Source organism: Heterocephalus glaber, unplaced genomic scaffold (genome assembly GCF_053883595.1).
Source record: "Heterocephalus glaber isolate CG9 unplaced genomic scaffold, H.glaber_assembly_v1.0 deba00001504, whole genome shotgun sequence".
Classification (NCBI taxonomy): domain Eukaryota; kingdom Metazoa; phylum Chordata; class Mammalia; order Rodentia; family Bathyergidae; genus Heterocephalus; species Heterocephalus glaber.
This window is the reverse complement of record NW_028258324.1, coordinates 54,915,061-54,927,237: the sequence shown is the minus strand read 5'-3', so window position 1 is coordinate 54,927,237 and position 12,177 is coordinate 54,915,061. Positions and strand designations below refer to the sequence as shown.

Here is a 12,177-nt window from a genome sequence, read left to right as displayed (position 1 = left end):
AGAATGGGACTTGGTCCTGAGGAGAGGTAGGAGAGCAGAATTTGGGAAAGAGTGGTCTTTGGAGGTATACAGACTTGAGGTCTTGTCTAAACTCATCTGATTTCCATACAGAAAATAGGTTAGCCTTTCTGACTTCACTTCCTCACTTGTAAAATAGAAACATATTTTTCTGGTAGGATTTCTGTGCATCTTAGATAAGGCAGATAAAGACCAAGGATGTGGCAAATTGAAAACTCTATGGATTTGTTCTTATTCTGAATTAGAATTTGTTGAGAAGAGGTTACTAAAATTGAAAATAGGTATTCAGAATGTGGATGCAGGTGACTGTGACAAACAGTGTTCAGGGGATTAGGATTGAGCATCAAGATGGGATTCAATGCCTTGGGGTCTATGGGGACAAATCCAAGTGCAAGAGTGGTAAAGACTGACAAAGGGATGAAGTGACTGAATGAGATGAATCCAAAAAACATCTACATTTCATCATTCTGTCCCTCTACTGTGCTTTTTTTGGAGAGCTCAAGATACGTTGTCTGAGCGTATTTTTGGTGATTAACCTAGACCAGCAACACATGTAGTCCAGCAGATCTTCTGAATGCTCTCAAGTAATGACTACTCATTTTCTCAGTTTTCAGTTTGAAATGTAAAAATTACTTGTGTTACTTGTTATTCTGCGAACGTTTTATTGGCAGCCAAGCTAAAGATGGGGAAGACCTCAGGCTCTTTGATGAAGGGACCAACAAAAGTGAGGCAAGCACTTGGGCAACGAGGATGCTTACCACAAGGACCCATTCTCAGCTCAATAGACCACTCCACCTGCTGAGCCTTACTTCCTCAAATTTAAATTGAGCATAATAACACTCAACTGCCTATTATGTGGAGTGGATGTCACGAGATGGAGAGTCACAGAGAGATAATGGATGATAAAGCACGTTGCAAACTGAACACCATCACATGAAGATGCGAGGAATTTTTAATGTGCATAAACACTTCTTTTAGTTGTGATATTCATCTGAATCTCGACAGCTTCATCATGCTAATGTATTGATTTTTGCTTCTTTTTGCAAAAGTATCACCACTAAAGCACAAAGTGAGAAGATGTGAGTAATTCAATTTTAGAACAATTGTATCCACTATGTCTATATTAGCCTAATAAATAAGTCCATTAGAAGTATGCCCTTGGAAATGAAAATTGTCAACAAGTTCTCCATAAAGGAAAGGAGTGAAGAATAAAATTTCTCAAGTGATACTGAAGTGAGACCTTTGTATTATTCACTTTACTTCGTAAATTGGGATTTCAGTCAGTATACGTCATTCCTTTATCCATTCATCTAACTTTAAAAGTGCTTTTCATGTGTTAACATTCTGTTTTATATCCATACTCACTAATCAATAATGCTTATATGTCTAAAACTTCCAAGTGAGTTCCTCTAGATGCAACTGCCCACTTGAAGTTCAGGTCACATATCTGGCTCCCTACAAGATACGCCCTCTTGAGTGCTAACAGGTATCCCAAATTGAACACCATGGAACTGAACTTCCAACCTTGCAAACATGTTCCTTCAATTCTTCCCCAGCCACTGACTACTCCAATTTTGTAATTGCTTTAGACCTAAACTTGAGGATCATCCTTGATGTCTTCTTTCTCTCACACTGTACATCAATTCATCAACAGATCTTACCAATTCAAAATATAAACAGACTCTATTAACTTTCCACTGTCTCTACTGCTTCCAAACTAATTTCATGTTCAGGGTAGTGTACAAATTGGTCTCCCTGCTCCTGATTTCATATTCTCCACTCACGCAAATATTATCATTGCAACCAGAGCGAGCCTTTAAAATACAGAATAGACCTTCAGTGTTGACCTTTGTTATCTTCCTTCCACTGACTTTCTACCTCATTCAGAGCTCAAGTTCACTTTTCTGCCTTCCACTTTATTTTTTAATATTCTTCATTTTAGTTTTGCCTTGCTGGCCTTTCTGCTGTTGGTTAAACATGTGAAGTACACTGAGTAGGTAAGGAAGGAGGGAGGAGGAAATTCTTGAAGGAGAAAACAGCTTAAACTTGAGGTTGTCAAAGTACTTGGCATGTTCAGAATTAGAAAATAATTAGCTGCCTCTTATGTCACATCAAGAGGTTGGCTTTACCCAGTAAGTAATAGATAACCAAAGAAGAGATTTTAACGCAAGAGTGATATAATCAGTTGCATTTTAAGAATTTACGGTGGAAGATATATTGAAAGAGAAAAAAATGGTGCAATGACATAGGCAAGGGATATGTCAGGAGCATTGGTAGTAAAGAGAGGATGATGAGAATCATTCAGGAAGTAGAAATGTCATACTATAAACATTAAATGTCCATTGGACAAAAAATTGGTTAAAAACAACAAAAGAAAACGTTGTCACCCACTGGTTTTCAAGTAGATCGTGGTAAGGAGAATTCACATCAGTAACTTGAAAAACTGCTCAGAAATAAGTTTAAGAAATTTAACTTATTCAATAAAAAACAGACTAAGGGCCAGATCATGTTTTTTGATGCAGTACTTGTTGGCTAGAGTCTAAAGCATGTTTAATTATGAATGCCAAGACAGATTTCATTCCATTGTCCCTGTAGGAAGAACTGAGTCAGGTGATGCATGATTTCTTTTTTTTTTGGTACCGGGGATCGAACTTGGGACCTTGCACTTGCGAGGCGGGTGCCGGAACCACTGACCTAAATCCCCGGCCCGATGTATGATTTCTTACTGGTTTGCTTATTTTATTAGACACTTTTTTCATTTCTGCTACTTGCTCCCAGATGTATCATTTCCCATTTCACACATCATAAATATGTACATAAATATTTTAAAAGTTTCTGTTTCTCCAGGTTGACTGTGTACCATATTGTGGATAATAGCTCAAACTGAAAAGTAGCTAGGTAATAAACTGCTTGGTCTTCAAGCTTAAATTGACCTCCACCTCTGGAATAACATGTTAAGGTTGGCAGGGAATTGAGAGATTATCTGTAATACTCCACCCCAATACCAGAGTCCTTACTGCCCTACTTCATTTTAGAAACAAGAAAATTAGGTGGTGAAGGGACTGCTAAGCCTCATATTCTTGGTGGGCAAAATACAATATATTTGGAATCCATAAATGATGTTTTCTCAGGCTATATTCTAACGGGGGCAGGGAGAGAAGCTTTGGGGTGTTTTTGAAGCCCTGGAAAGCATGATAAGCACCCAAACTTTTCTCTCAGAGATTGTGATTCAAGAGAAACCTTCATTTTTCAAAAACAGCCCTTGCCATGAGGCTAATGCAGATGGTCTATGTACAATGGTTTGAGAATGTTTTAAATGAACTAAATATGTAGTCACAAACAAGGAGTTTACCAAACAAATATTTAACATATATTTAAAAATCTCTTTTCCTGATATCTCTTTTTGTGGAAAGCACACTTAGACTATGAGAGAGCCCTTCTTGTCCGGTCAGACATAACATGATAAGGATGAATCCAGCTATACTTTTCTGGCAGTTGGAGTCAAATTTTTCTGAATTGGATGCAGTTTACATATGCATCATTTCTCAAGAGAATTTAACGTAAACATAAACGTTAAATGGTGTCTTTGTTCTCAGTGCACCTCTCTGGCTTATGAACCAGATACGGTCATTCTTTTATGGGGGCAGAGACTGCTCAGCATTGCCTTTGATTTCCACATAGAATTCTTGCTTTCTCACAGTCTGAAATAATGCAGTCAATCTATGCTTTCAGAAATGGTTTGCTTGAGGGTTGAGAGTGAGAGATCACGTATCAGGTTGCCAGAACATGATCTGTAGCTGCTGGTATAATTAAGATAATTCAGACCCTCCATAAATACTGCAAGCAAAAGTAAAGGAAAAACCAAAGCCAAGGAAAACAAGTAGGCTACTGATACAAGGGGGCGGGGGTGCCCTCCTTTGGCCTTGCATGGAAATATACAAATTGGGTTATTTTAAAAGATTGCATAGGAATCATCTAATCCAGTAATTCTCACCAGAAAACAGAATTTAGTGGCAGAATCCCTTTTTTGAAGCAAAGTTTTATATAGAACCTCCAAATATAAAAAGATAAAGGCAGAGCTGCTCTGAATGCAGCCAGGAGGTCAGGGAAAGTGAGGCCTGATCCTCTCAACCTGCTGATAACCAGCAGACATGATATTGTACATCAGAGCCCCAGGGCTTCACAGGAAAGCGCTGCTGGAAACGCATCCCTTCAATTTAGAGAGCAGCAACTGTGTCCAAGGAAATGAAGGGATTTGCCTAGAGGAGAAAGGCTCTGGAGCTTCAGGTTAAACTAGAGTACCGAAACCCAAGGGCAAGCTGCCTCTCCCTCTCGATGAGTGAGATTATTGCAGCACACAACAATGGAGGCCCAGAGAGGGCTGGTAGCTTCTGTGCTCCTCAGCAGGGCTGCCTGCCTTCACTGCAGGCTTCTTGAGGGAGGGCTGGCCTGAGGCAAAGAGAAGGGATCATTAACTGCCCTTGGGGATTTTGGGCTAAGCACAAGGACTGCGTCTCAAGAAGTGGAAGCCACAAGTTCCTCATTCTTTTGTACCTGGAAGCTCATTGAGCGGGTTCTAGGAAAAGTGGAGAATGGAAGAATGGAAGAGAGATAAAAGTCTGGTGATTTTCACAGTCAGAGACAAGAATGTGAAATGTTACAGTCCACTCACTCTACTTTTTGGCAGATTCACATAAATGTTCATTCTTCAAGTGAATATTTGTTGATCTGAATTATTTAATATCAATCAGATGTGGACAGGTTGGAGATTTGTCTATGGGACTTCTAAGCTCTGTGGACGGACCATGAGAGAATGAGAATTACTTTACATGAAGATTCATCAAAAAATGATTTATATAACCAAGCTTCGTTGGTGTAAGCTTTTAATGACAGCTACTCAGGAGGCTGAGGCAGGAGGGCTACAAGTTTGTGGTTGGCCTGGGCAACATAGTGAGATCTTGTCTCACAGTAAAATTTAGAATGGCTGGGGATTTGGCTCAGTGGTAGAGCACTTTCCTGGCATATGTGAGGCCCTGGGTTCAATCTCCAGTACTAAATGAAAAAAAAATGATTTATGATACTAGTTCTCTATCCTAGATTGCACTTTTTACAAGATCCCTGGATACAATTCTAAAGTGACTTCCCTGCAGTCACTAATCTTCATTTTTTTCTTTTAGTGGCTCACACAACATCATAGACTGCTTTGAAATATATAAAATTAGTTGACTTGCCTTTCTTTTATTCAAATAAGAAACGCAAATCTCCTTTCTTGGAGGAAAGAGAATAACAATCTCACTCCAAAATTTCAAGTACAATAAGACCCAAACTCCTTTTTAAAAAGGATTAAAGCATTATGTGAAAGAAGGGTGGTTGGAGGCTTGTGCACTGGAATCTGACTTTGTGGGTTTGGGTAGTGTCTTCACCAATTACAAGTGGTGTAATGCTGGGTAAGTTACTCAGCTGCTCTGAATCTTAATTCCAACTAGTAAGTGTGATAACAATAATGTCTACTTCCTAGTATTTTGAAGATTGAACAAGATAATGCATATAGCTCATGGAGATGTGACTGCTACATAGAATTCTGAATAAATATCAACATTTATGCCCAAGAATTGGGGCCCTGGGTGATTTTCCCTTTAATCTCTGCCTAAGTTAATATAACAATATAATTATGTTACATATTATGGCAAAAGAATAAAGTGACAAATATGAACAAAGAAAAAAGCATCCCTATTTGAAAATGGAAATTTAAAGAATTTTGAAAAGCTCCTCCCTTTCCCAAATCCAACACCAATATAGCTGAGGTTTTTTTTTTTTTTTTTTTTTTGAGATACTAGGGGTGCAACACAGGGCCTTGAGAATGCTGGGCAAGCCCATTACCACTGTCCTGAATCCCCAGTTTTGGGGTGGAAAAGTATGTTTATAGAAGGGAGACAAAGGGGTGGAAAAATTGGACAGAATTGTTTTACATACTCTTCTCCTAAATACCCATTTATCTGTCTTTCTTCTCAATGACCATTTGTCACTATGAACTAGCAGCAAATGGGAGAGTGAAGGAAGAAAGGTAAGAGGAAGAAGCATGAAAATGGTTCAATACAACTTTCTGGTTAAGCCTTCCTAAACCTAAAAGGGGTGGCACTTTAATCTCATGCCAGCCCACCCTGCCCAGGGTCACACTTCTGGGCCAGTAATATTTAGTTCATCGATATAAGGACAGCTCTCTCTTGATCTCCCTTCTTTGTAAGTTGAGACATAGAGATTATTAAAAAGATCACCAGCTCAGGATGAAAAATTCAAAATGTTATGTCTGTCTTTCTGGTGGAACGGAGTTCTGAAACCAAGCTGTTGGTTTCCCTGCTGTTCTGCCACTTCAATGAATTGACCAGCAAGGATTGCTGAATGGTTTCTCTGGGCCCGGGTTATAAAACTCTGGCCTGGCCTGGTCACGGCTCTTTAATATGCCTCTTACAGTCTATTTTCAGGTGTGAGTGCCGGCTGGCTGGTGGGGCGTGGGCTGAATGGAAGCTGTGGTCTGAGTCCCTGTGACCCACTGACTGGTTTTGAGCCACCTTCCCTGCCTGCAGGAATGAGGAGATGCGGTGCGGAGATCAGCACAGGAGCTCGTGTTTGATTGTGAACTCAGGCAGAACCGAACATGCCAACACAATTTAGTGATTTCACAGGGCATTGAGTGCTTCTGTCAGAAATCTGGGGTCTGGAAATGTGCTATTTACCTGATTGGAGGGTTTGGAAGATGGGAGATGGGTAACTGGAATGTTGTATTAAAAAATGCATTACATTTGCTTCACAATGAGTGTTTGTTTTAAGCAATTTCCTTGTTTATACACTTACCTTTTCTCTAAAGGGTCTTTTTTAAGAACATAAAAATTGGTTAAAAATCCAAACCTAGTAAGTGTTTAGTATTTGATGTAAGCCTGAGGGGAACCACTTAATTCACATGGGCTCTGTTACACCATAGAATAGTTCTGTGACCTGAATATTTATTAGCTGTTGAGCACTTTCTACATGCCAGGCCCTTGTTTCATGTTTTAAATCTATTTTATCATGAATTACTCACAATAGTTCTTTGAATAGATCTTCATATTTTCTCCAAGAGGGCCCAATAGTAGTTACTAAATGTCCTACAATCCTATGATCATGATAGATAGTCAAGACTCAGTTTCTCAAGTGTGAAACAAAACCTTCCATAGTGGCTGTCTGGAATAAATGGGGATATATATATATATATATATATATATATATACACACACACACACACATATATATATATGCACACACACACATATATATACACAATATAAAACATATACACACATAAACATATGATAGGTATCAATGTATATAAACATTAAGTTAAAAATTAAAAAAATAAAAATTGTATAAATATATTTATATGGATGCCTGATATGTAAGAAATACTTGATAAATAGTATTATCTTAGCTGGGATCACCTTACTATACAGACGAATTTGCTTCAGTGAAAGAATACACAGACATAAGAAAGTTGAGAAGGAAATGAAGCTGCTTTCATTTGAGGTTTGTTACCATATTCCTGGGGTGGAGTTCTGGTTACTTCTTGGTAGTTTCCTGCTCAGAGTTTCCTGAAAATTGTCTGTCTCCTGCTAGTTGAATGAATTATTCACTGCTAGAACTCTTCTACCTTACCTCAGGAAACAATGGGTGACAGAACTTTTAACCTCTCATTCAACTCACAGTGAGAATGAGACTTTTTTTTCCCACCGGTGCCTTTCCCTGCCAGGCCTTGAGCTTCTTAATGGCAGGGACTGATGTGGTCGCGATCAGTTTCCCCAGACTGGTGCAGGACCTGATGTAAGGCATGTGCTCTGCTGCCTGCCATCACCTCGTGGGGTCAGGCAGAAGCCCTGGATACCTCCACCAGGAAAACCCTGGAAAAGACCACTGAATTCTGCTTATGGAAGGTAAAGGATCCTTCGACTGCAGGGGCCTTTCTTCTTCTCCCTGTTCCTCAACGCTTTCTCAAGTCTTAGCTCAGCCCAGGATAATTGTTCTCTGATGGAAAACGTATTAGGAGCTATCTATTAAAAATGGATAAATGAAGACACAGGAAGAAAATTTTCCCTACTAGATAGGAAAACACAGCATAAAAACTGAAGTTAGTCTCACACAATATCAGTAGGCTAATAGATAAATAGCCCAATGGAGAACAGGATTCACATCCCACTCTGCCCTCACTACTGTTATTATAATATAAATGTGGCATTTCAAATAAGATAAGGAGGAGAGACTAGTCTATTGTAATACATTCAGAGAAAAAAGTATTTCTTCTCTGTTGTCCCAAATAAAATCCAGTTGGGTTAAAATTCAAAACCTAAAAGTTATATTGTACTACAAAGAAGTATAGAAGAACAGTTTATAATTTTGATATCAAATTTTAAAGACCATAAGGCAAAAATAGGCATGTTTGACAGAACAGAACAATTACCTGTAGTGAGGGTAATGCAAAGGGCATGTGGTCATATGTTACTTAGGATAGGGAAAACACTAAGAAGAAAAATGTCTAGGGAAAACATCTATGTATTATTTATCTATATCTGTATATTCACTCCCTCTTTTCAAAAACTAGGATGATGTAATTACCTCAGCCTTCTGCCAATATTAGTTGGATTCTCTTTGCAGTTGAAAACTTCTGGACAATCTCAGAAGGTCTTTCTCTCCTTATTTATTTTCTTCTCTTTCCTCTATTCCCTTCTCATTCTTATCTCTTATTTCTTCCTCCCCAACTCTCCCCCTTTCTCTTGAAAATGAGGGTAGAATTTTTAAGCACAATATAACTTTAATTTGTATCAGTACTATTTTTAAAATTAGCAACTAGTTTTTTTGTCTTTGTAACATGTGTCTAGAAAGCCTCCTTCCTCCATCACTTTTACCTCTTTTCAAATAAAAAAAAGTATAAGGAACTGACTTTTAAAATGGATTTTAAACACCCAGGATTTATTTTAAGTTGAAATATAATGTTAACTAAAACAGCCCATCTTCAGACTCTCTGACATATGTGATTTGTTGCCACACTTACTGTTTTTTTTTGTGCGTGTGTGTTTTCTGTTCAGAAGCATGCCAAAAAATTCCCTAGAATTTGGCTTTTTGCTGATGTCTGTAGCTAGAAATTATTTCCACCCCTGCTTAGGGCAAGAGAAAGTCAGGACTAAAGGAGCGCTAGAATCCAACTAGTCAAATCTCCCATGCCAAATGAATTTTCTCGACAAAATCCCCTTTGATCCATCAATGTGTTTATTATCACAGCTGCCCCTGCTCGTGTAAATGAGGTAAAGATGAGGGAACAGGACAGAAAAACAGTATGACTGGGAGCTGTGACAGTCTGCGTACCTTAAAATCTTTCTAAGTTTTTTTTAATACCACTCTACCATGCAGAGAAAAGTCAATTGCACATTGCTTTATAAAAGACTTTATTGTCTGGGTGGAACTTCTCTTCTACCCTACACACTATGAAATAAACTTATGTGGCAGCATAAGAACATTTATGAGAATGAATTATTCCTAAATTATCAGCTCACATTATCATATAAATGATCACTTTTGCTTTCTCTCCCAGTGGTGTTGTAATCTCTAATAAAGCAGTTTATACATGTTTTAAGTGAGACTACATTGCCCCAGAAAACTAGCATTATATTGCTTTAATAATAAAAGAGCAAAATTAGGCAGATTTTTCCCAATGCCTAAGTCTCTAGATCAAATACAAATCAGCCTCCCCTACATCTGTAGGGAAAAGAAGTCAGATTTAACCCTACACATAGTGTAGTATGAAGGACCCCTGTAGTAGTATATTAAAAGATTCAGATCAGATGTTAGAATTTATTTCCAGCCTCTGAGTCTTTCCCCCTCCCAACCCTAAAAATTCCTCCTACAAGAATTTGGGTCTCTAGAAGAGAAAATAAGTGGAAAATAATGATCCTACCTTTGATGCATGGTGGTCATGATATGGATAACAAAAAAGAACTTCTTTAGTCTAGTGAGAGGGATGGTTAATATAATGGTTTGGACTTAAATGAGGCAGATTGACTCTGTGGAAAAAAAAAAAAGAAAGGACCCTGAGGGTGGGAAAACAGACCTTCATAAATTTCATCATACATCATGTGGGACAGAAGAGCCATTGAAATTAGTGCTTGTACAAGTGCATTATCATGATGCTGTTTTCAACAAGTTCTGCTGAAGACTGAAAGCCACGGGCACTTTCAGAGTTGATAATTGCTTGGAAAGATAATCTACTTTCTGCTTATTGAAATCTAAGTGAAGGAAAGAGGATCCTGTCCAGAGAGTTTTAATTTGCCTGAAAGCTTTAATCAGATGATGAGTTTTCCTCTGTGGACCCCTCTCTCAGTCTGTCAAGAAGAGCTCAGCTGCTAAAGCTGAAAATGTTACTGGATAAATATTCCTTACTAGAAAACAGAGCATTGTAGGTACTTGTAAATACAATATGTAAACAGTAGCTATGCCTCAGATGGCTCTGTTTGGTTTCTGAATGGGAAGGAAGGAGGTTACTGTAATCTTTAGCAGTGAAAAACAGCAGGTGTAATAATTAACTCACCCTTTTACCAAGAGAGTGAGTTGAATGCGTGGTGCTTTCTTGATATTCATATAGTGGAAATCTGACTGTTTGGTCCAAAATCAAGAAAGAAATATGATCTTTTTTCACACAAACGTTGTTTCTTGAGAAGGAGAAAGGGTGAGAGAGAGCATGTGGCAGACTAGGCAATCTCTCCTGCAAGAGCAGAGTAACTATTTCCTGCAGGGAAGTGTCCTGCATTGTCTCTCATTGTGTGTCACCAATTTTTCTTAGTGTGTAAATGTAAGTCCTCTTATCTTCCAATGTTGGACCAGTTTCTCATTCTTGTTCAGAGATTTCTATGGTGAGTAGTGGGGTACTCTGGGGAACTACAGTTGTTATTGGTTGAAATGGAAAAGCCATGCTCTGACACCATGTCCTTTGAGAGGGAGGTTTGCACCCCTTCAGCCAGGATAGTCCCTAGGCTAACTGCCTTTTGTCTTCTGTATATTTCCTTTGTCCTCTTGGGGAAGTTGGATATCACAAAACATGACAAAAAAACCAACCAACCAAACAACCAAACAAAAAATGACAAAAATAAGACCACTTTTGGTTAAATAAGTGATTTCAACATAGGTTTTTCCTGGGTGGGACTGATAGTTTAGCCAGGGGCCTAATAAATTCCAGCTTTATCCTTCTCCCTGTCATTGGATCACTTTTAGGCCATGAGAGTAGACAAGTATAATGCCACAAAGTGCAGTGAATAACCTGCTTTGGAACCCAAAGAAGGGAGTTCTACTAGCTCTGGCCAATTCTTTCTTTCTTGTTTTAAGTGTTTCAGAGTTGTTTTTTGAGAGTTTTTATATACATTATCTTATTTGTTCCTCAAACACTGTGAACAGCTGTGAAGAATATGGTGGATATAATTCTTATTCTTAGGAATAAATCTGAACCTCAGAAATGTTGAATTACTTTTCAGTATTACACAGCTAGCAAGTTTTGGCTATGGGAAGAAAATTTATTTTCTGCTTCCAATATCTATGCTCTTGGGGTCATCACGTTAAAAGAACCCATCAAAGTTAAATCATTATTGTTCCAATGTATTGTAACTCAGTATTATCTGAATAGTTTAAATTTCTGAGTTGACTATTCCAATTACAGAATATAATTTCCAACTACTGAATTAAATAATGTTTCTGATACATTCCAAGCCAAGAAGAGATTGAAACTTGCTATTATGTTTTAAAAAAATATTAGTGCAACTTAATTCTGGTTTAGATGAGAAGATAAAATTCAGCCAGTGATTAGTACAACCTAATGTAATTGCGATGTTACTTTGTGAAATGCAAATAGCAGCTGGATCATATCTTCAACAGCCAATTATCCTAGTATATGTAATAGCAATTTTGCAACTTTTTATTTCTGAAACATGCATTTTCATATGTAGCAATAACTCTAAGGTAACCATTCCATATGGAGTACATAATGTGTACTTTAAACCTGTTTACTTAAAGTCCTAAACAATACATTGTACTGAACTCAAAACAGTATTTTTCTTTCTTTTTATAATCAAATGAACTATTTTGAAATTATAC

The 12,177-nt window shown here is 37.9% G+C and overlaps 1 protein-coding gene across 3 annotated transcripts in view; it reads right to left on the bottom strand.

Annotated features, from left to right (window-relative positions):
* Positions 1-12,177, bottom strand: part of Kcnmb2 (potassium calcium-activated channel subfamily M regulatory beta subunit 2) — a 311,318-nt gene that overhangs the window by 264,261 nt on the left and 34,880 nt on the right. For 2 of the 3 annotated variants that reach the window (XM_087186547.1, XM_021254420.2), the window contains exon 2: positions 9,995-10,100. The exons of the other annotated variant lie outside the window; for it this stretch is intronic. In XM_087186547.1, coding sequence (XP_087042673.1) covers positions 9,995-10,014 — 20 coding nt within the window. In that variant the 5' untranslated portion in view covers positions 10,015-10,100. The remainder of the gene's footprint in view (positions 1-9,994; positions 10,101-12,177) is intronic. 3 annotated transcript variants of the gene reach the window in all.